The 23,405-nt window shown below is 48.7% G+C and overlaps 1 protein-coding gene across 5 annotated transcripts in view; it reads left to right on the forward strand.

Annotated features, from left to right (window-relative positions):
• Positions 1 to 23,405, forward strand: part of LOC144140443 (uncharacterized) — a 253,062-nt gene that overhangs the window by 145,640 nt on the left and 84,017 nt on the right. For 4 of the 5 annotated variants that reach the window (XM_077672299.1, XM_077672301.1, XM_077672300.1 and 1 more), the window contains exons 3-5: positions 5,708 to 5,841; positions 17,917 to 17,990; positions 19,369 to 19,427. In XM_077672299.1, coding sequence (XP_077528425.1) covers positions 5,708 to 5,841; positions 17,917 to 17,990; positions 19,369 to 19,427 — 267 coding nt within the window. Of the gene's footprint in view, positions 1 to 96; positions 181 to 5,707; positions 5,842 to 17,916; positions 17,991 to 19,368; positions 19,428 to 23,405 lie in introns of those variants that run through there. The other variant, XM_077672303.1, reaches the window with a different exon arrangement.

Raw genomic sequence — 23,405 nt, forward strand, 5'->3', positions numbered from 1 at the left:
AAAGAAAGAAAAAAAATACGCTTGAGGGCGCAGAGATCACCACTGAGCAGTGGCCTGGTAGCGAGAGTAGAGTACGTTGTTTTATTGTGTTTTATTGTGGAATGTCGCAGCGGCGAAGACCACGACCGGCAGACCACCATGGCGGCCTTATTAGGCCTGGAGCAGGAGTTGAGATACAAGGTGAGAAATATTCCCCGGTTGTGTGACCACTTCTCAGCATGCATTCGAGATATTCAGCAAGGAATATCGTGAAACTTGTATGGCTGCGGAAAACTTGTTGCCACTTGTCGTGCCACTTTTTTTTCCCCATGAACATTTTGTTTTTTTTTGCTCACGTGCATTTGGCTGACTGTACTTATTTGGGTCACCATTTGGCCTAAGTAGATATATTCGCTTACCGCAACCCCGGATCCCAACCATGAGGCAGAGATAATTAGAAGGATAAGAATGGGGTGGATTGCATTTGGTAGGCATTCTCAGATAATGAATAGTAGCAGCCAACCATTGTCCCTGAAGAACAACGTGTATAACAGGTGCATCTTACCGGTACTCACCTATAGGGCAGTGTTCGGAGCCCACGAGAGAGACGACCGACCCGTTCAGCAGCAAGAATGGAACTCCCTTTATTCCAGAAGCGTCAGAGCACGCGCTCCACGTCAGGCGCTCTCGCGCGCTCGCTCACACGTGTCAAGAGTGGCAAAGGGGCACACTCGAAACGCTATAAGTTCAGTCTTTGCGGGGGCCGGACCACTCGGCCAGATCTCGTGCGATAGCTGCCTGGAGACCGCGCCGAATCAGGAACAGAAACTGCCCGAGAAGTTGGCGATCTTCCCGTACTCTCTTCCTCTTCGTGTCCCGTCCACGTCCACTCTTCTCCATCGTGTGACGTGCAGTCCTGCGTCGCGTTGGGCTGGAACCGTACCAAGTGGCGGCGGTTTCTTTGCACGACGCCCCTTGGTGTTTCGACCACGAATGAGCGAGGCCTTTGAGCTGGGCTGAGGAGTGTCGCTGGGCAATTTAGATCCTTCACCCATACACGGTCACCTGCTGTTAAAGGTGGCAACAGACTAGCGCGGTGTCGAGAGTTGAACGCCTTGGCTTGTTGGGCTTTATAGGCACCATCCCTATTCTTGAACTCCCGATGAATGTGGACTCAGACGTTCTGGAAGACTCGGGAGCCGCGTCTGAAGATTGCGTCCCATCAGAAGCTGGGCTTGTCGAATCTCTTCAAGGCGGCTTGCTACTGGTGCTGAGAGGCCTTTGTAGACATCCCCAATAAAGAGTTCAACAGCATTTACTAATTTGGGGGAGTGGTATCTCAGGGAGCTCTGGACAGCGTGTCTGCAGTTGCCAGCAACTTCCCCGGCACACACTTTACTTGAAATTGGTATCGCATCAACTTTATGCGCATGCGCTGAATCCTTGGTGGTAGCTGATCGAGGTCTTTATGTCCGAGAAGAGCTACAAGGGGTAGATGGTCAGACTCCACCGTGAAGAAGAGACCACGCAGGTACTGGTCGAACCGCTTTATAGCCCGTGTTATCGCAAGTGTCTCCTTCTATGTCTGGCTGTAGCAGGCTTCTGTTTAAGTCAAAGATCTCGAAACGAAGGCGACAACGCGTCGAGCCCCACAGGGTTGACTTTGGAGAAGCACGGTGCCGATACCATACGAACTTGCATCCGCCGAGACCACGGTTGGAAACGACGGGTCATATAGAGCTATGCAACAGTCTGAGCTGAGCATCTCCTTGACCTTCTTAAATGCGGTATCTTGATCCACACCCCAGGTCCAGTGACTGTTTTTATTAAGTAAAACTCGGATGGGCGCAGTCACGCTTGCGAGGTGCGGAAGGAAGCGACCAACGTGATTGACCATACCGAGTAGCCTGCGTACTCCGCTGGTATCCGTTGGTGGCGGAAGACTTTGAATCCCCTTGACTTTGTCTGGGTCTGGTGACACTCCGTTCTCGTTGACGACAACCCCGAGGAAACGGAGAGACTTGACTCCGAACTCGCATTTCTTCCTGTTGAGCATGACCCCGGCCTCGTCTAGGCGTTTCATGGTGGCTTGAAGTCATTTGTCATGTTCCTGAGGGTCTTTCCCGAATACCAAAATGTCGTCGATCATGTTGACAACTCCCGGAAGACCCTCCACGATTTGAGACATCAGGCGCTGGAAGAATTCTGGAGCGGAAGCGATACCGAAAGGAAGGCGATGATAGCAATACCGACCGAAGGGTGTGATGAAGGTAGTCAGCTCTTCACTTTCAGGGCAAAGCTTCACCTGATGGAATCCTGATGTGGCGTCTAACTTGGAGAAGACGTGTGCGTCCTTCAGCTGACCTAACACAGAGTCCACAGTTGGAAGAACGTAGCGTTCCCGTTGGACATACTGGTTTAGCTTGGTGAGGTCTACACAAATCCTGTAGCCACCTGTCGACTTTGGTACAACAACGAGACCGGCGCACCACGGCGTTGGTTTGTGTACATTGCGGATGACGCCTTGACTCTCCATCTTGTCGAGTTGAGTTTTGACGACTGGCAGTAATGGAATTGGAATCCTCCGTGGGGTGCACAAAGCGAAGGGCTGTGCATCCCGGTACAAGGCGGATCTTGTACGGTTCTGGAAGTACACCTAACCCTTGAAAGATTCGAGGTTGCGGAGGAGGCATTGTAGAAGATGTCGCGTCGATGAACTTCACGACACCCAGGTCTTCTATGGCAGGAAGCCCAAGTAGCGGGGTGTTCTGACCTCGCATGACGTAAAGTCGTTGAGTGGTCGACTTGTCTTTCCAGTTGAGGGTCGCAGAAAACGTCCCGAGCACTGGCAGACGCTGTTTGCTTGGACCGGTGAGCTCGGCTTCTGCTCGATCAAGAACTTTGGGAACGGCAGGAAAAGTTGAAGGGACAACTGTCACTTTGGCGCCAGAGTCTATTTTGAATTTGGCGGGTATGCCATTCACGCGCACGTCAGCGTACCTTGCACAGCGCATGCCGACCGCGTGGAGTTCCACCGAGCCTAGCTTGGCTTTTCCTTTCTTTGCTCGGCAGACATCGGCGAAGTGACCCTGCCTCTTGCAGTAGTTGCACGTGGCCCGCCGCGCCGGGCACTTTTCTCGAGGGTGAGGCTGGCGACCGCAGTACTCGCAGCTCCCAGAAAGCTGGCGTTCCTCGTGCTGAGCGAGTGAGGCGGAGGGTGTCGAGCGGCGATGATTGCCCTTAGCTGCGTCGACATTCAGGTTTTCTGGCGTGCGAAGTGACCGTGCAGCGCGTTCCTTTTGGGCGTCCTTGTGCAAGCGAGCCTGATATAGCGCCTCTTCTGCTGTCAGCTTCGTGCTGCGGCAAAACTGGTCTGAAAGCTGTTCGTCTAACAGGCCAACAACAAATCTGTCTCGAACCAAGCGGCTTTCCACCTCTGAGTTGCTGTAGCTACACCGCTTGACCAGGTTCTGAAGCTCCGCGTAGAAAGCATCTACTGACTCACCAGGCTGCTGTTGGCGGTGGAAGCGTCTACTCTCGTAGATCTCGTTGACGGGATGTTTGATAGATCTCGTTGACGGGATGAACGAAATGACGGGTCAATGTCTGCTTGACTGTGGCAAAGGGTTGTGACTCCGGTGCCGATAGTCCCAGCGAAGTAAGAAAGGTCCGCGTCTGCGGTCCCATGACTTAGAGTAACGTTCGAACCTTTCGTTCGTCGCCCGCAGAGTCGAGGCCAGACGCGAAGACATAATCTTCGAATGTGGCGATCCACGTAGGCCATTCTCCCGGATTTGTGAACACAAATGGGGCCGGCGCTTGTAGTCCGGAGGCGCCGACACGGACGACGGGAACATCTGGGTCGCTAGGCATGGCTGAACACTTCTGACACCATGTTCGGAGCCCACGAGAGAGACGACCGACCCGTTCAGCAGCAAGAATGGAACTCCCTTTATTCCAGAAGCGTCGGAGCATGCGCTCCACGTCAGGCGCTCTCGCGCGTTTGCTCACACGTGTCAGAGTGGCCAGCGGCCCCTACAGGCAGAAACTTGGAGGCTCACTAAATGGGTTCAACTTAAATTGAGGACGGCTCAGCGAGCAATGGAAGGGCAGATGATACGTATAACATTAAGGGACAAGAGAGCGGGGTGGGTCAGGGAACAAATGCGTGTTAAGGACATACTAGTAGAGTTTAAGAAGAAATGGGTGTGGGCAGGGCATGTCATGCAAAGGCAAGATAACTGTTGGTCATTAAGGGTAACAGAGTGGATGCCTAGAGAAGGCAAGCGTGGCAGGGGGTGGCAGAAAGTTAGATGTGCAGGTGAGATCAATAAGTTTGCGTGATTAAATTGGTCGCAGTTAGCGCAGGACCGGCATGATTGGAGATCTATGAGAGAGGCCTTTGCCCTGCAGTGGGCGTAGATTGATGATGTTGACGAATTATTTGGGTATCATTTCTGATTTTGATTGTGTACTCACTAAGTAAAGTTTAACTATCATGATAACCTCCCAGATGAAGCGTGGCTGTTTGGTGATGATCCACATTAGTCCCTTGTTGCTTCAATGAAGTGAAGGGAGGCTACATAACAGGAAAGGGTCCAGTTGATCTTTCTAGAGCCATTAAAGAAGCCGTTGATTTATAACAAGACAGTTAAGCTTTAAATTCAGTGTAGTTAGCTTTGAATTAGACATAGCCTGTAGTACACTTGGCATAATATTGTCGGCTGTCCGACCAGTAAAAGCGAGCTTGCTGTACATATGATTAAAAATGAGGGGCTTGTTGAATGAATAATATTGTCGGCTGTCTGACCAGTATAAGCGAGCTTGCTGTACATATGATTAAAAATGAGGGGCTTGTTGAATGAATGCAGAGAGGAAAGCCAGCCGTCTAAAATGTTGAGGAAAGCTAACTGGAGTAATCTGACTTATGTAGTTCTTTTTCTTTTAATGAACTTAACCACTAGAAGGTGTATAAAAACATACCTCGAAAGGGGGGAAACCCGTGCTTTAGGATAAGGCGTCTGATGCTCGTCAGGCGATGGGGGTGACTGCTCACAACCAATTTCTGGTTCAAAAAGATTTGTGCAATTCAACTGTATCTTATGCTTGAGGGTCGAAGCCAGTGGTTGTCCGTGAACTCAGGTTATTGGGACCCGCTGTGGAGGAGGGAAAGTGTTTATTAAACGGAAAATATTTACAAGGCAAAGTTTTGTCTCTGACAGAGGGCACAGGTCTTACCGGAGGCTCAGTGGCTAAGGCGTTGTGCTGCAGAGCACGAGGTTGCGGGTTCGATTCCCGGCCACGGCGGCCGCTTTTCTGATGGAGGCGAAAAGCAAAAACGCCCGTGTGTACGAGATTTCAGCGCACGTTAAAGATTCCCAGGTGGTCAAAATTAATCCGGAGCCCTCCACTACGGCGCGCCTCATCGCCTTGCGTTGCGTCACCGCATTAAACCCCACAATCGATCAGTGAACTCGGGTTATTGTATTGACGCTGGCTACCAACTCTGAGCAAAAGATACAGTTGTGTTGCATACTATTTAAAACAGTAGGAAAATAGCGCCCCATGTTTTAGTCGGGCCGGTGTGGCTTCTACCATAGAATGCTTGGCTCGTTACACCGGCTGTTTACTTGCTGCATAGAGTGGACGTGCAGCTGCAATCGATCCTGTTAGTTTTCCCACGTTCTTGTCGCTAGAGGGTCTTAGTGGTGCCCTCCGATTTCCACAGGACTCGACCATCGCTTGTTCCAAGAAGTTGCTGAAGCAGAAAGAGAGCCTCGTGAGGCAGCTTCAGCATGACCTAGTGAAGGCTGAGAGTGAGCGCAACATGCAGACTGAGGCTCGCAAAGAGACTGAGGCCAAGTAAGGCATTGTCTTTCTCTTTCTGTCTGTCTGTCTGTCAGTCAGTCTTTCTGTGTGTCTATCTTTCCCTCACTCTTGATATAACCCGCTGCAGTGGTTGTGGCGTTGTGCTGCTCAGCCCAAAAGTTCAGGTTTGATCTGGGCCCCAGTTGGCTGCTTTTCTGATGGAGGCCAAAAGCGAAAACGCCCGTGTGTTCCAGATTTTGGTGCGCGTTGAAGGGGCCATGCAGACAAAATACAAGTTAGTTTTATTTGAAAGATTTAGTGTTTTATACAGCCCTAAGTACTTGTGCTGCAGCAAACGATGCTTTATTCGCTGAGAAATTAAATATTTAAAGTCAGAATTTGAATTTTCCTGCTAAATCGTGTTTTCGTAACGTCAACAATGACGTGTTAATAGCAGGGCCTTAAAAATGAATATAGCCTGCTAGCCAAGGCTGCTCCCATCTTACAGGCACCCGTATGAGTATCTTGTTTATCACCCACTTTCATAGATGGCGATGCAATACTGCTGAAGTGCCAGTGTTTGGACTTTGCTTTTGGCCGGACTTCTATACCTGCCGTATTTTTTCATACTAATCGGTTCCTAGAACTTCAGCTATGACTCGACAAACATGGTGACGTAAGCGACCATGCCGCGTGTGTCAGTTGGTCGGTGTTGTTTCAGACAAGACCAGCGCATCTGACGGCTGTTAGCGGTGAGCCGGTAAAGTGCCGCACTAATAGGTTTGGTATTTACATGTTCATTCGTAGCTTTAATAGTTAACCCCTAGCGGTGAGCCGGTAAAGTGCCACACTAATAGGTTTGGTATTTACATGTTCATTCGTAGCTTTAATAGTTAACCCCACAATTCTCACTGCTATAAAGGGAATGTGCTTTAAATTTAAGCGCAAAAGCTCGTTCGGCAAGCTTATAAGCCCTGCCTATTTTTGCGTTTGCTTTTGCCGGCCTCCGCCAATCGCAGAGCTGGTGCATAATGACATCGTAGGTTCCGTTGCAGAAAATGAGCTATGTAGTGGGTTGCATTTCCGTTCCCTTTCCTTCCTAGTCATGTAACTTATTTGAGTGAAGTGTGCGTTAGAAGTGGTGTCAGTACGATTCTAACGAGGCAATCTTTAGAATGAACCAAGCTTGTGTTTTGTCTGCATTCCCCCCCCCCCCTCCCCCCCCTTTAAAGATTCCCAGGTGACCCGTAATTAATCCGGAGCCCTCCACTAGGCATGCCTAAAAGCCCAGGTGTGGCTTCGGCACGCTTACCACAACCACATCACCCTCTCGATACATATATACACGAGTATAGCTGCATAGTGTAAACTTGTGTTAAGACAAACTTGATAGGACCGTGAAAATTTGCTTGTACTATCGAAAATTAAGCAGGTGTCTTTTGCATTGTGCGTGTCACAAGAGAGCAAAAGGGTTTTGTCTTAGAGACAAAATCGAGCCTAGTTTCAAGCGTATTCACTTCTTTCCTTCATTGGAAAGTGAAGCAAGAGCTAAAGGCTACGGCCTTACAGACAATCCGGAATTTCGAGAAAACCAAGATACAAAAAATTTTTATGCACAGGGCTGGCATTGCAGAGATTCAAAAGATGTTACATATGTGTTTTCTTTTTCTAAGTAAATCGCAACCACAGTAGCTCGTTTATACCTAGGAAGTTCAAATCTAAGTACTACAAGAGGTTCTCAAAGCGTGGATGAGCAAAAAAGCGTACCACAGAAACATTTCACTTTCATTACGCATGTATTAAAATGAGGGACCTGCTCTCGGAAAGCTTAGTAGTAGAATTAGACAAACGTCAAGAAGCGAAAATTGTGTTAAATACCGTAGTTTCACGCGCATAACCCCCTCTGCACATAATCCGCACCCCCCACTTTCAGCGCTACGAGAAAGAAAAAAATTGCGTATTGCCCACACATTTGATACAGGAAAAGCTGCTCCAAAGCTACTGCTCAAGCAACACATCACATGCTATGTAGACAGAAAAAGCGTATATTTAGCAAGTAGAACACAGAGTGCAAGACGAAAGTCACAATTCAGTTGTTAGGGGGCGCTCGTCTTTGTCCTTGCCCGTGTATGTCTTGCACTCCGTCGCCACGCCGCTTGCTGAGGCAGCAGCGGTTGTGGTGACAACCTCTTCTGTAGGGACCGGTGCCGCTCCCGCCTCTGCCTCCCCGTCCTCCAGTGCGTTGGAGGCTGCCGACCGGATGGACACCGGGGGCCCCGCATCGGCTCCCACCGCCACCGCACCTCCTGTGCCACCTTTGGTGGCCCGGACGCCCTTGGCGGTGGCGGCTCAAACGAAGGGCTCCCGAAAGGGGGCCAAGTCCGAGGGGCCTGGTCCGCCGGGCACCCTTCTGGCATCCGATGAGGAGATGGATGTCGCGCCGTTCCTGCCTGCAACGCAGCGCAAGGAACGGCCTCCGATGTCCAAGTCGACAGAAAGGCCTAGAAATCCTAGAATAACAGCCCCGAAAGACGACACATGAACAAAAACACACACACACACACTCCAGTTATTCTTAAATTTAAATAATGGGAAATGAAAACATCATCCAATGGAACTGCAGAGGCCTCCTTAAAAATCTTGACGATGTGTATGAGATGCTGCATGCCAATCAGCCAAGTATCATGTGTCTCCAGGAAGCCCACCTCAATTCTAAACAAACAAATTTCTTGAATAGGTACGTGGTATTCAGAAAGGACAGGGTTGGCTGCACACACTCTTCAGGAGGTGTGGCAATTGTCGCCCAGAAATCCTTAGCCTGCCACCCTGTCACTCTGAACACTGTCCTTGAGGCTGTAGCAATCCGTACGATAATATTTAATAGGTTGATAACGGTATGCTCCATTTACATCTCTCCTGATCATGCACTTTCGAGCTCTGACTTTGAGGCACTGGTCGACCAGCTGCCCGAACCATACATACTAACAGGCGACCTTAATGCGCACAACTCTCTTTGGGGCTCCTCTAGAATGGATGCCCGAGGTCGCCTGATAGAGAAATTCCTCACATCTTCAGGAGCATGCCTTTTCAACAAAAAACAGCCGACAGTAAAACACCTACACGTGGAGGAAGCAGCCCAACTCGTCACGGCACACATACTCGACGCCGCCGAAAAGTCCATGCCCCAGGCCTCCAGTGCGTCCCGCAACCCAAGGAGGCCCTGGTGGAACGAGGACTGTAGGCGGGCGCGAGAGGCCCAGAACAAGGCGTGGGGTGTCCTTCGCTGGTACCCCACGCCAGATAATCTCATTTCCTTTAAACGGGCAAAGGCTCTTGGGAAGCGTGTGCGTCGTTAGGCGAAACGAGAGAGTTGGCGCGCCTTCCTCACTTCCATCAACTCATACACCGACACTCACAAAGTCTGGACTCGGATATGCAAGCTAAAAGGACAACAGACACACAGCCTGCCCCTGGTTAGCACAACAGAGGACACACTCAAGACCAGGCCAACACGCTTGCACAACACTTTGAACACGTGTCCAGCTCAGCAAACTACACCAACACTTTCATGAAACACAAAACATCTGCAGAAAAAAAGCCCTTACACGACGAAGACAAATAAAAAACTTCTTACAACTCTGAATTCACTCTCTATGAGTTGAGGGCTGCCCTGAGCACGTGCAAACCTTCAGCTCCAGGCGCAGATAAGATTACATACACCATGATACAACACCTACACCCAGACACTCTTGAAACACTCCTACATCTATACAACAACATATGGCTTTCGGGGCACATTCCTCCCTCTTGGAGAGAGGCCATAGAAGTGGCTATCCTAAAGGAAGGGAAGGACCCTTCCTCTCCCACCAGTTATCGTCCCATTGCCCTGACAAGCTGCCTGTGTAAGCTCTTTGAGATGATAAACAGGAGACTCGTGTACTTCTTAGAGTACAATGGTCTTCTCGAGAGCTGCCAAGCAGGCTTCAGGGCGGGGCGATCTACCAACGATAAACTCGTTGCATTAGAGGCGTATATAAAAGATGCTTTCCTCCATAAGCAGTACTGTATGACAGTATTCTTTGATCTAGAAAAAGCGTACGATACCGCGTGGCGGTATGGCATCCTAAGCGACCTCAAGTCCTTCGGCATGGCAGGTAACATGATGAACACACTTGCCAGCTACTTGTCTCAAAGAACCTTTCGTGTGCGAGTTGGAACTGCACTATCTAGGGTTCATGTGCAGGAAAATGGAGTGCCGCAAGGTGGAGTTTTAAGTTGCACCCTTTTTATTGTGAAAATGAATTCCCTTAGGAAGGCGCTGCCACCGTCGATTTCCTGTTCAATCTATGTAGACGACGTTCAGCTCTCCTTTAAATCCTGTAACTTGTCTGTCTGTGAGCGCCAGGTCCAGCTTGGTGTTAACAAGCTAGCTGGTTGGGCAGATAGCAACGGTTTTAAATTTAATCCGGGGAAGTGCACTTGTCTTGTTCTCCAAGAGGCGTGGCATCCGACCGAATCCAGACATTCAACTCCACTGGGTCTCGATTCCTGTAAAAAAGGAACACAAGTTTTTAGGTATAATCTTTGACGAAAAGCTCACATTCGTCCCACACATAAAACAACTAAAACATAAATGCTTAAAAACAATGAATATTCTGAAGGTTCTCTCGCACATCTCTTTTGGTGCTGACAAACAACTTCTGTTGCGTGTTTTTACCAGCTTGATAGGTTCACGATTGGACTATGGCAGCAATGTCTATGGGTCAGCCACTAAAACATCCCTCAGAATGCTGGACCCTGTGCTTCATCTAGGGCTCCGCTTGTCGTGTGGCGCCTTTCGGACTAGTCCAGTCGAAAGCCTGTATGTAGAGTGCAACAAATGCCCCGCACGGGGCACCTTGAGTATTCATGGTGACGGTGTTGGTGACACCGCGGACCCCGAGCCCCCAACATAAACTGTAACCTACCGTGGTGATGTGTTTAAAGGTGAAGGGTAGAAGCCTCAAACGGTGGCCGTCGGAGCCCAGGTCAAGCTCCGGCGGATGGGCTCCCTGTCTGTCTACCAGGCAGGGAGCTCCGGGACCTCTCAGGCTATCAGGGTAAGGTTTGAGAAGAAAGTACCCCCGTCCCCTGCTTCTATTACATGTCATATGGTAAATCGTAAAACCCCCCCCCCAAACATGATCGGACCTTGAAAAGGGTCCGCACCGAAGAATCTTTTCCACGTCTTCCTGCCATCAACTCACCGAAACCTGACAACTACCCACGTTTTTTGATAGTTGAATCGGTTGACAAATCCAAGCCTCTTTCCTCACAATCTGTATTTCTTGTATCCAAGTTTCTTGAATCTATCCTAGGCAACACATACAATGCTAAAAAACTAAGAACTGGCGAGGTCCTAGTTGAGGTTAACTCACAGAAGCAAGCCACAACTCTCATGAGCCAAACCCGCATGGCAGACCTGGATATCAGAGTCACCCCACCGCAGCCTCAACAGCTCCCAGGGTGTGATATCTGAGCCAGACCTCCTAACCGAGACAGAGACCGATCTGCTCGAAGGCCTAAAAGATCAAGGCGTGACAGCAGTAAGGCGCATCGTCATTAGGAGAGATAACAAAGAAATAGCCACCAAACATCTGATTCTGACTTTCGACCGCTGCACACTGCCCGAGCATATCAACGCAGGTTTCATCCGTTGTTCTGTCCGGCCATACATCCCGAACCCGCGGCGCTGTTTCAAGTGCCAGAGGTTCGGGCATGGTACCAACTCCTGTCGTGGCAGAACAACATGTGCCAAATGTGGCCAGCATGATCATCTATCCGACAACTGCACAGCAACCAACCTTACCTGCCCGAATTGCCAGGGTCCACATGCAGCATATTCTCGCGCCTGTGAAAAGTTTCAACTAGAGAAGAAAATAATCAACATCAAAGTCACTGAAAACATCACCTTCCCCGAGGCGCGAAAGAGGTTCGCCTTTTTTCCCCTGGGGAGGTACGCCGACGCAGCTCGCCTGGGGGCGGAGCGGCGTCTGGTTTCGGCGGGGACCCAGTACCGCGAGTCGGACTTGGTCCCGCCCCCGCTCCCCCCAGGGTTGCCTCTGGCAGCCCAACCCGCCTCCGCACCGCTCGCTGAGCCAGCAGCGGCTGTGGTGGCATCCACATCCGGTGGGGATGCTGCTGCACCCACCGTTTCCCCCTCTCCACCGGCCCGAAGCACACGCGAGGGCCCGGACGAGATGGAGACGGAGGCGGTCGCAGCGACCCCCTCCCCCTCCTCACTGCCTGTGCCATCTGGGGTGCTCCCGACGCCTTCGGCACTGGCAGCGCAGGCAAAGAACACCCGAAAGGGTACCATGTCAAGGGGGCCCAGTCCGCTGGGCACCCCCTTGCCTTCAGATGACGACATGGACGTCGAGCCCTTCCGGCTTTCATCGCAGCGGAAGGAACGGGCTGCGACGTCCAGGTCAGTAGAGAAGGTCAGAAAACCCCTTCCAAGAGTGCAAGCCCCGAAAGACCCTACATAAATAGTCACACTCCAGTAGCTCTGAACACATAATAATGGGAAGAGAAAATATTGTTCAATGGAACTGCAGAGGCCTTCTGAATAATCTTGACGACGTTTATGAGATTCTGCATGCCAATCAGCCAAGTATAATGTGTGTCCAGGAAACACATCTGAATTCCAAACACACAAATTTCTTGAATAGTTACATGGTATACAGGAAAGACAGGGATGGCTGCACACACTCTTCTGGCGGTGTTGCCATAATCACCCGCAAATCCTTAGCATGCCACCCTGTCACCTTGAACACCGTCCTTGAGGCTGTAGCCGTCCGCACAATAATATTTAATAGATTAATAACGGTATGCTCCATATACATTCCTCCTGATGTTGCACTTACGAGCTCCGACTTCGAGGCGCTGGTAGACCAGCTGCCCGAACCATACATCCTTACAGGCGACCTTAATGCTCACAACTCTCTTTGGGGCTCTTCCAGAACGGATGCCCGAGGTCGCCTGATAGAGAAATTCCTTACATCTTCTGGAGCATGCCTTTTCAACAATAAACAGCCTACATACCATAACATAGGTCACAACACATACTCATGTATTGACTTGGCTATTGGCTCCGCAGTTCTCTTTCCTCTTGTCGAGTGGGGAGTGGGAACTGACCCATATGGCAGTGACCACTTCCCCACCTCACTAACATACATAGGTAAAGGCCCATGCAGTCAATCTTCCCATAATAGGTTCAATGAAGCACGAGCTAACTGGAATACATTTACAGAGACATCCAAACTACACCACACATCCATAGGACACCTACACGTTGAAGAAGCTACCCAACTGCTCACGGCGCACATCCTCGACGCCGCCGAAAAGTCCATTCCCCACGCCTCTGGTGCCCCGCGCAACCTGCGGAGGCCGTGGTGGAATGAGGACTGCAGGCGGGCGCGAGAGGCCCAGAACAAGGCGTGGGGTATCCTTCGTCGGTACCCCACGTCGGGAAACCTCCTCTTGTTCAAACGGGCCAAGGCGTTAGGAAAACGTGTGCGCCGTGAGGCAAAACGAGAGAGTTGGCGTACATTCATAACATCAATAAACTCCTACACAGACACAAGGAAAGTATGGACACGAATACGCAAACTCAAGGGGCAACAAACACACAGCCTGCCTCTGGTCAGCACTACAGGGGACACACTCGAAGACCAGGCTGACACACTCGCACAACACTTCCAACACGTGTCCAGTTCAGCACACTACACAAACACTTTCCTGAAACATAAAGCCTGTTGTGAAAAGAAGTCCCTACGCGACAACAACAAATCACAGAGTTCTTACAACTCCCTGTTTTCACTACATGAACTGAGGGCTGCTCTGAGCACGTGTAAATCCTCAGCTCCAGGCCCAGACAACATTACATACACAATGATACAACACCTACACGCAGACACACTTGAAGCACTTCTACATCTATATTATAAAATATGGCTTTCGGGGCACATTCCACACTCTTCGAGGGAGGCCATTGTAGTGGCTTTCTTGAAGGAGGGAAAGGACCCGTCGTCCCCCTCAAGTTATCGTCCAATAGCCCTGACGAGCTGCCTGTGCAAGCTCTTCGAGAAGATGATCAATCGCAGGCTCGTGTACTTCCTTGAGTACAATGGTCTTCTCGAGAGCTGCCAGGCAGGCGATCGACAAACGATCAACTGGTTGCACTTGATTCATACATCAAGGATGTCTTCGTGCATAAGCAGTATTGCGTAACTGTCTTTTTCGATCTCGAGAAGGCCTACGACACCGCTTGGCGTTATGGGATCCTTAGTGACCTCAGGTCATTCGGTCTTTCGGGTAATATGTTGAACACCCTTGTAAGTTATTTGTCGGAGAGAACGTTCAGAGTAAGAGTTGGTTGTGCACTCTCAAAGGTTCACGTCCAAGAAAACGGCGTGCCGCAAGGTGGCGTGTTGAGTTGCACTCTCTTCATAGTAAAGATGAATTCTCTTGGAAAGGCACTGCCACCAACAATCTCTTATTCCATGTATGTAGACGACGTGCAAATATCTTTTAAATCATGTAATATGTCAATCTGCGAACGTCAAGTCCAGCTCGGTGTCAAGAAGCTTGCCGGCTGGGCAGACAGGAATGGGTTTAGATTGAATCCTGCAAAAAGCTCCTGCGTTGTGTTCTCCAGGAAGCGCGGGGTCCATCCGGACCCAGACATTACCCTCAATGGCGTGTCGCTTCCTGTGAACAAGGAGCACAAGTTCTTAGGTTTTGTGTTTGACCAGAAACTCACATTCATTCCACACATCAAGGAACTTAAACATAAATGTCTGAAAACAATGAATATACTTAAGGTTCTCTCCCATCAATCATATGGATCCAACAAAGAGCTACTACTACGGCTTTATACTGCTTTGGTTGGGTCTCGTTTAGACTATGGCAGTTTGGTATATGGGTCGGCGACTAAAACAGCGTTGCGAATGCTTGACCCAGTGCTACACTTGGGGCTACGGCTTGCGTCGGGTGCTTTTCGTACTAGCCCTGTTGAGAGTCTGTATGCCGAGTGTAATACGTGGAGCCTTGAGAACCAACGAACGTACATGGACTTACTTTATGCTTTTAAAATTTCATCGCTGTATAACCATCCTTTTTATCCTGTCTTTAACGACACATCCACATCTGTGCTTTTTGGAAATCGCCCATCCGTTCCTCTGCCCTTTTCACTTCGAGTGAGAGAGCGAGCCTCGGATCTGAGCGCTTCGTTTTTAGACGTGTACAGATCATCCTTTTCAGACATTTTACCTCCTTGGAAAGTTCGTCCTGTTTCCTCCGACCTTTCTTTTATGAAACTTGACAAAAATCGGGTACCGCGAGCTGCTATACTGCAGCACTTTCTGTCTCTGCAGTTTAAATACCCACTTGCAGAATTTTACAGTGACGCGTCTAAAACCTCCACTATGGTCTCCTGCGCTGCTCATGGTCCGAATTTCAGTGCAGCCAGAACCATGAGCGTCCACACAACAATTTTCTCAGCAGAAGCATATGGAATTTTATTGATTGTACGACACATACTTGAAAATCAAATTCCAAAGTCTATCATCTACACAGATTCCTTGAGTGTTGTTCGCGCACTGTCATCGCATACACCCCCGAAAAACCACATAGTTAATCTTGTATTTAAATCTATCATGTCTGTGTATGCGCAGAAGCATCAGCTGCTCCTCTGCTGGGTCCCAGGACACACTGGCATCGCTGGAAACGAGTTGGCAGACGAGAGGGCAGCTGCTGCTGCACTCAGGAACACTGTAGACATAACAACCGTACCATATACAGACCTCAAGCCACACATAAGACAACACTTGCGTAGAACATGGCAAGCACACTGGGATGAACAGACAGACAACAAACTACATGTAATAAAGCCACACTTGGGACGGTACACATCTGACTCACACAACAGACACACGGAAGTCGCCTTGGGTAGGCTGCGGATAGGTTACACCCATGCGACACACTCGTATCTGCTGACGGGATCTTCTAGACCCCAGTGCAGCAGGTGCGGAGAGGCCCTATCCGTAGTGCACATACTAATCACATGCAAGGCACTTCACACAACACGACACAAACACTTCAGAGAACTCTACAGACAACATATTCCCCTACATCCATCGTTTTTTCTAGGTGACGAAGCCATTGTTTCCGTGAAACGTGTGTTTGAGTATTTGTCAGAAGTCAAGTTTTTAAACCTCATTTCCTATCGCGCATCATGAAATCTGGCCCTATTCACCAGCCATGCTCATTGTAGTTTTGTGACTTTACTTTTGTTTTTGCTGATTTTACTTAGTATTTAAGGTTTCACCCCTATCATCGACTATTGTTTTGGCGCTCTTTGCCCCAGTTGGCCTTGCGCCATAAACATCCAACGATCATCATCAGAGTGCAACAAATGGAACCTACAACGTCAGCGAGCATACACAGACCTCCTTTACGATTTTAAAATTTCATCCATGCCTCACCATCCTTTTAAATCAGTTTTTCATGATACCTCCATTACTGGACTCCTTTTAAATCGACCATCGTTCTCTGTGCCCTTCTCTTACAGAGTTAGAGAGGAAGCGTCAGAGCTTGCTGTCTCCTTTTTAGATACCATCCAAAGTTCTGTAACAGATTTCATAGCACCATGGCATCTCCGCCCTGTATCATGCGACACATCCTTCACACATGTAGATAAAAACCGAGCTCCCACATGTGCAATTCTGCAGCACTTCTTGTATTTGCAGCAGAAGTACCAATGTTCTGAATTTTATACGGACGTCTCTAAAACTTCCACCTCGGTGTCCTGCGCGGCGCATGGGCCCGGCCTTAGTGTCACTAGAACTCTTAACAGTAATACAAGTATCTATACGGCAGAGGCTTATAGTGTACTTCTGGTTGTTAATCATATCCTTCAAAGCCACATCCCACAATCCATTATATATACAGATTCTCTCATTGTTGTGCGGGCGTTGTCATCAACAAAGTATTAAAAAAATCACGTTATAAATTTAATAGTCAAGGGTATTATGTCTCTGTATGTCCACAAATTTGAACTAGTCCTTTGCTGGGTCCCTGGCCACTGTGGTATAGCCGGGAACAAAGCAGCGGATCGAATGGCTGCTGCTGCTACACTCTCGAATGCAGTAGACATAACCACATTACCCTACACTGACGTGAAACCACACATCCGACAACAACTTCGCAAAACATGGCAAACACACTGGAGTGAACAGACAGACAAGTTACACGTAATAAAACCACACTTGGGACCATACACCACCGACACACGCAATAGATACACTGAAATCGCCTTGGCCAGATTATGGATAGGGCACACTCATGCAACGCACTCGCACCTTCTCACGGCATCTCCAAGACCTCTGTGCAGCAGGTGCGGAGAGGCCCTATCCGTAGTGCACATACTAATCACATGCAAGGCACTTCACACAACACGACACCAACACTTCAGAGAACTCTACAGACAACATATCCCACTACATCCATCGCTGTTTCTAGGTGACGAAGCCATTGTTTCTGTGAAACGTGTGTTTGAGTATTTGTCAGACGTTAAGTTTTTAAACCTCATTTCCTATTAAGCATAATCAAATCTGGCCCTATACACCAGCCATCACCATTATCTGTAACTGATTTTACTATGTTCGGTTGACACGTTTTTTTTTTTTTTTTTTTGTGGTAACCACTTCACTTCATTAAATAAACTTTCCTCTGGCGCTCTTTGCCCTTAGTCGGCCTTGCGCCATAAAAAACCCAATCATCATCATCATCTTGCACAATCGCTGCCACGGAAGGCTTAGTCAGTGTTTCTGCGTAGGAGCTTCACGGCACAATGAGCATTGCCGTGAAGCTGCACTAAAGACAAAACCCCGTGTATTACCCACACCCCTACTTTGCCAATGAAATTTTTGCATTCTGCAGGGCCCCTTAAACACAAGCCCTGGGAACTCTCATTAACTTGAGTAATTAGCTTGAAAAGCCACGCGATGGGCCAAAAAGCTTTGCTTGTCTATCGCAAATGCAATGCAGAGGGTGAAATAACAGATCTGAACCTGCCCTTGTGTGCAGAAACGCCAAACTGAAACAACAAATTTTGGACATCCATGAAACGTTTGCCAGGCTGCAAGAGAGTCTGCACATCCGTGAGTAACACCGTATGCTCATGCTGCTTGTGGGCTTTGTACAGAGCATGGCTGTGTGTCTTCAAGGGTGCACGCTGGCTGTCGAAGAAGCCTCAAAAACCCTTGAATTTGGAAAGAAGCTTGTTTTCAAGCCCTTGAAAGCCCCGAAATTTTCGCAGGCTCTTGAGTTTTTTAAATTGCTTAAATTTTTCTTTTTAAGGGGGGACATGGCTCTTAACAATTTCTTAATTTTTCAGCAAACTCCGTGAAGCTCGCCAGTCTTGATGCTTTTTCTCTGCTGATTTCAAATGTGCCATTATTTTTTGAGTGAGGCAATTAGTTACCAAGATAATTACAGATAATTAGCCATTCTTGGAGAGTGTTGCTTGCGCTTTTCGCATTCTGTAGCCTTAATTGCTTGTGCACAATTGAAAGATTAATCATATACGTATAAATAATGGGTAAGTCGTAAAACATTGCTGAAAAAGGTATATTTAAAGGCAACATGAACTGCATTCCAAGAAATTGAGTCATGAAACTGTAATCTTTGTTTTCCAATACTATGAACCCTAGTGAATGCAATAAGAGAATTGGTTTTTCGATGCGATGCTTGGAACTAATTTTACAGCTCATTAAACTTCGGTGGCACCAGTGGCAAGGAACCAGTTGGAATGCCCATTTCAAACATTGAAGTTTAATGAGCTGTAAAGTTAGTTCTAAGCAGTGCATCAAAAAACCGATTCTCTTATTGCATTCACCAGGGTTCATAGTATTTGAAAATATAGAGATTGCAGTTTTGTGGCTAAGAGTTTTGTCTATTGTTCCTCCAAAAATGGCTAATTATCACTAATTATCTTGGGAAATAATTCACTGACTCAAAAAAGAATGGTATGTTTGAAGAAATAAGTGGGAAAAAGCAGCAGGATTGACAAGTTTCTCAGAGTTTACCTAAAAATTTAAAAGGAGCTGCTTTAAGAGCAGTGTCCCCTCTTAAAAAGGCCTCAACATGAGGCTACGTGGGGACTGAGTGAGGGTTTGTTGCTTGATTGATCTTCTCTAGCAAATGAACGTTTTCATTTTGTAGCACGTTGCTGAAGCCATCGTTTCGGCGAAGGGGACTTATTTGGAGACAAGTCCCCTTGTTGAAACATTGGCTCAACCAACGTTTCAATTTTCTGACGATTTGGCATCATTTCAAGCCTCCATCTACCTCTGAACATTCGTCTTATTAGGTTTATAGCAATTTGGACTTTGAAAATTTATGCACGGAGCCTTGGAAGCCTTTGAAAACCCTTGAATTGTTGCCATACAAACCAGCATAAATTGGCCGACGAACGGAAACCACATGAATACTATAATCGTGTGTTCTCTTCATTTTTTTATTTCTATCTGTCAAAAGAGTGCACCATGAAATCTGAGGCCGGGAAGTTGAACAAGCTGTCATGGGATAACATCGAGGTACGTGCATTGCATTTCGCCTCCTTTCGTGACACGTGCAGCAGGGTTGCACATGCCCGGTACAGTGCCTTATGTCGTGCACAACTCTGTGGGTTGCTGTGACCTTGCAGTGCATGTACCGTATTTCCGCGCGTATAACACGCCCCTGCATATAATCCGCACCCCCACTTTGAGTCCGCCAGAAAAGAAAAAGAAAATGCCTGTGTATTGCCCGCACATTTAATACAGGAAAGGCTGCACCAAAGCTACTGCTCAAGCAACACATCACTACTATGCAGACAGAAAAAGTGAATATTTAGCAAGTAGAATGCACTGACTGCAAGGCGTAAGTCACAATTCACTCAGTGTCGCTGCTCTCGCTAGAGCTATCACTTGAGCCGCAGTCCTCACTGTTGTACACAAGATCAGCTTCACAGCACAACGCACATTGCCGTGAAGCTGCACTAAAGCAAAAACCCTGCGCATTATCCGCACCCCTACTTTACCACTAAAATTTTCGCATTTTTGGTGCGGGTTATAGCGCGAAACAGAGATGATTAGAATTAGAGATGAGGCAGAGATAATTCGAAGGATCAGAATGGGGTGGAGTGCATTCGGCAGGCGTTCTCGGATAATGAATGGCAGCCTACCATTGTCCCTAAAGAAGAACGTGTATGACAGCTGCATCTTAACGGTATTCACCTACGGGGCAGAAACTTGGAGGCTCACTGAAAGGGTTCAACTTAAATTGAGGACAACTCAACAAGCGGTGGAACGGAAGATGATAGGTGTAACATTAAGGGACAAGAAGAGAGTGGAGTGGATCAGAGAACAAACGCGTGTTAAGGACGTATTAGTAGAAATTAAGAAGAAATGGACGGGGGCAGGGCATGTAATGCGAAGGCAAGACAACCGTTGGTCATTAAGGGTAACAGAGTGGATTCCTAGAGAAGGCAAGCGTTGCAGGGGGCGGCAGAAGGTTAGATGGGCAGATGAGATCAAGAAGTTTGTGGGGATAAATTGGCCGCAGTTAGCACAGGACCTGGATAAGTGGAGATCCATGGGAGAGGCCTTTGCCCTGCAGTGGTTGTACATAGGCTGGTGATGATGATGATACACTCAAAAATAGAGTATTGTGAGAGAAGATAGGAGCAAAGTGGGGGAAAGAAGATTAAATTCCTGGTGGCATCATGTTTAAAGGGCCATGAAGACAAATTGAAGTTTGGTTGGTTAGAAAGATTGGTCTGTCCCAATAACAATGTTAACAGTTTTATCACAAACTTCAGAGAACTAAGCTGTGTACTAATGAAGAGAGACAAATCAGTGGCCGCCTTCTGGGGAGTTCTCTATGACATCATGGGATCTTGTTTCTGCGATTGGCGGTTGTGGACCTATGCCAAGAGACATGATTGGGCAGTTGTAGTGGGGCCTCTCTAGTTCTGCTTGGTGGTAGCACTTCAATGCGAACATGCAGATAACGCATTGATAAAGTTGTTTCTGGGGCTTGCCCTAATCCATCACTTCTGCCCATATTACATCAGTGAAGTGCAAAATTTAAATCTTTCTTTAATATTTTTTCAATTTTTTTTTGTGAGAAAACGTCTTTCTTGGCTGGAGTGGAGCTGAGTGAGTTACAAAAGGCTAGTTTTTTCAGACTGAACTGGGTTGTATTTTACTTCCATGGCTGTTTTAAAAAAAACACTAAGAGGAGAATTAGGGCAGTACCTGAGCCCTTGCCTTTCTTTTATACCTACTTGTTTTGTGGAGTGTAATGTTCTAGTTCAAGCTGCTTGTACGTTTGCGAGAAATGTGCCGCCAATTTCTTATTAGTTACATATTATTTATTTCGAGCCGCATGAGGAAGTTTAACAATCAAGCCAGAAGATTCCAAAGTAACTGTCTGTAATTGGTGCGGTGTTATTAAGGTTTTAGTCCTCAAAAAGTCCCCAGATGTGAAAAGGCAGCTGCGCCTAAAAAAAGAAAAAGAGTGCTCTGTGAGTTTTTGCCAGCGGAGCATTTGCAAGCGTGATAGGTTCGGAAACATTTGTGCATAGCGCTGGTTTCGTCGTTGAAGTCATCTTTGCGTGTCTTGCTGGGAGTTGTGTAGAGGCGGGTCTTTTTGCAAGCAGAATATTGCAATTGTGTCAACACCTTGACTGTTGCAGTCACCCAAAAACAGATGAGGTTGAGGGGGAAGGAAGGGGGGGGGGGGGGGGTATAGTGGACTGGGACGACAAGTTATGGCAGTTCAGTGACCACGACAGCGTTTTCTGGAGAACACGGCGGTGTTCACAAAACAGGAAATGAAAACAGCTTTGCGCGATTTTGCCGCCTGTTAAAAACCCCTTTAAATAACCCCACTTAATCTTGACCATGCTGTAAGCCCACTCAGTTGGTCATTTTTACCCGTCATGATCAATGGGTGTAATTCCCAAAACATGTCCACTGGTTGCTTTGCCCCGCACGGGGCACCTTGAGTATTCATGGTGACGGTGAGCAGCGACACCGCGGACCCCGAGCTCCCAACATAAGCCGTGTCCAACCGTGGCGAGGTGTTTAAAGGTGAAGGGTAGAAGCCGTAAACGGTGGCCGTCGGAGCCTTGGTCAAGCTCCGGCCGATGGGCTCCCTGCCTGTCTACCAGGAAGGGAGCTCCGGGACCTCTTTGACTACCAGGGTAAGGTCAAAGGAGAAAGTACCCCCGTCTCCCTGCTTTTATACTATGCTTTATGGTATTGTCTAAAACCCCCCCCCCAACCGTGATCGGCCCCCTAAAAGGGGCCGCACCGAAGTATCGTTTCCCCCATTGCCAGCTCTGACATTTCCTGAACCAGATCATTACTCTCGATTTCTTGTCATGGAGTCCCTGAATCCAACCCACCCTCTTGCATCTCAGTCAGTCTTCTTGATCGCCAAGTATCTTGAAGCCATAATAGGAAAATCATATCAGGCCAAAAAAACAAAGAACTGGTGAACTCCTCATCGAGGTAAATGACAAGCAGCAGTCCACAAAGCTTCTAGCTCAGACTAGACTGGCTGATCTAGACATCAGGGTAACACCCCATCGGAGCCTCAACAGCTCACAGGGTGTGATATCAGAGCCAGATCTCCTGAACGAAACCGATGCGGATCTCCTTGCCGGCTTGAAGGATCAGGGCGTCACTGCCGTGAGACGCATCACCATCCGTAGAGACGACAAGGAGATTCCCACCAAGCACATCATCTTGACCTTTGACCGTGCAGTTCTCCCACAAAATATATATGCAGGTTTTATCCGTTGCTCCATCCGTCCGTACATCCCGAACCCGCGGCGCTGTTTTAAGTGCCAGCGGTTCGGGCATGGTACAAACTCTTGCCGTGGCCGATTGACGTGTGCAAAATGCGCGGCGCACGATCATCCGAGCGAGAACTGCTCATCTGAAACCCTCACTTATGTAAACTGCGGTGGGCCGCATGCGGCATACTCCCGCAAGTGCGAAAAATTCCAATTAGAAAAAAAGATCATAAACATTAAGGTCACTGAGAACATCACCTTTCCAGAGGCGAGAAAGAGGTTCGCCTCTTTCCCTCTGGGGAGGTACGCCGACGCAGCTCGCCGGGGGGCGGAGCGGCGTCTGGTGTCCACAGGGACTCAGTTCAGCGAGTCTGACCTGGTCCCTCCTCCGCCCCCCCCTGGGTGTCCTCTGGCAGCCCAACCCGCCACCACGCCGCTTGCTGAGGCAGCAGCGGTTGTCGTGGCAACGTCTTCCATCGGGACCGGTGCCGCTCCCGCCTCTGTCTCCCCGTCCTCCATGCGTTGGAGGGTACCGAGGTGATGGACACCACGGGCCCTGCACCGACTCCCACCGCCACCGCACCACCCGTGCCACCTCTGGTGCCCCGGACGCCCTCGGCGGTGGCGGCTTAAAAGAAGGGTATCGAGGGGGGGCCAAGTCCGGGGGGCCCGGTCCGTCGGGCACCCCTCGGACATCCGACGACGAGATAGATGTCGGGCCGTTCCT

The sequence above is a fragment of the Haemaphysalis longicornis genome, unplaced genomic scaffold (assembly GCF_048455015.1).
Source record: "Haemaphysalis longicornis isolate Haplotype H1 unplaced genomic scaffold, Haemaphysalis longicornis Haplotype H1 scaffold_1, whole genome shotgun sequence".
Lineage (NCBI taxonomy): Eukaryota > Metazoa > Arthropoda > Arachnida > Ixodida > Ixodidae > Haemaphysalis > Haemaphysalis longicornis.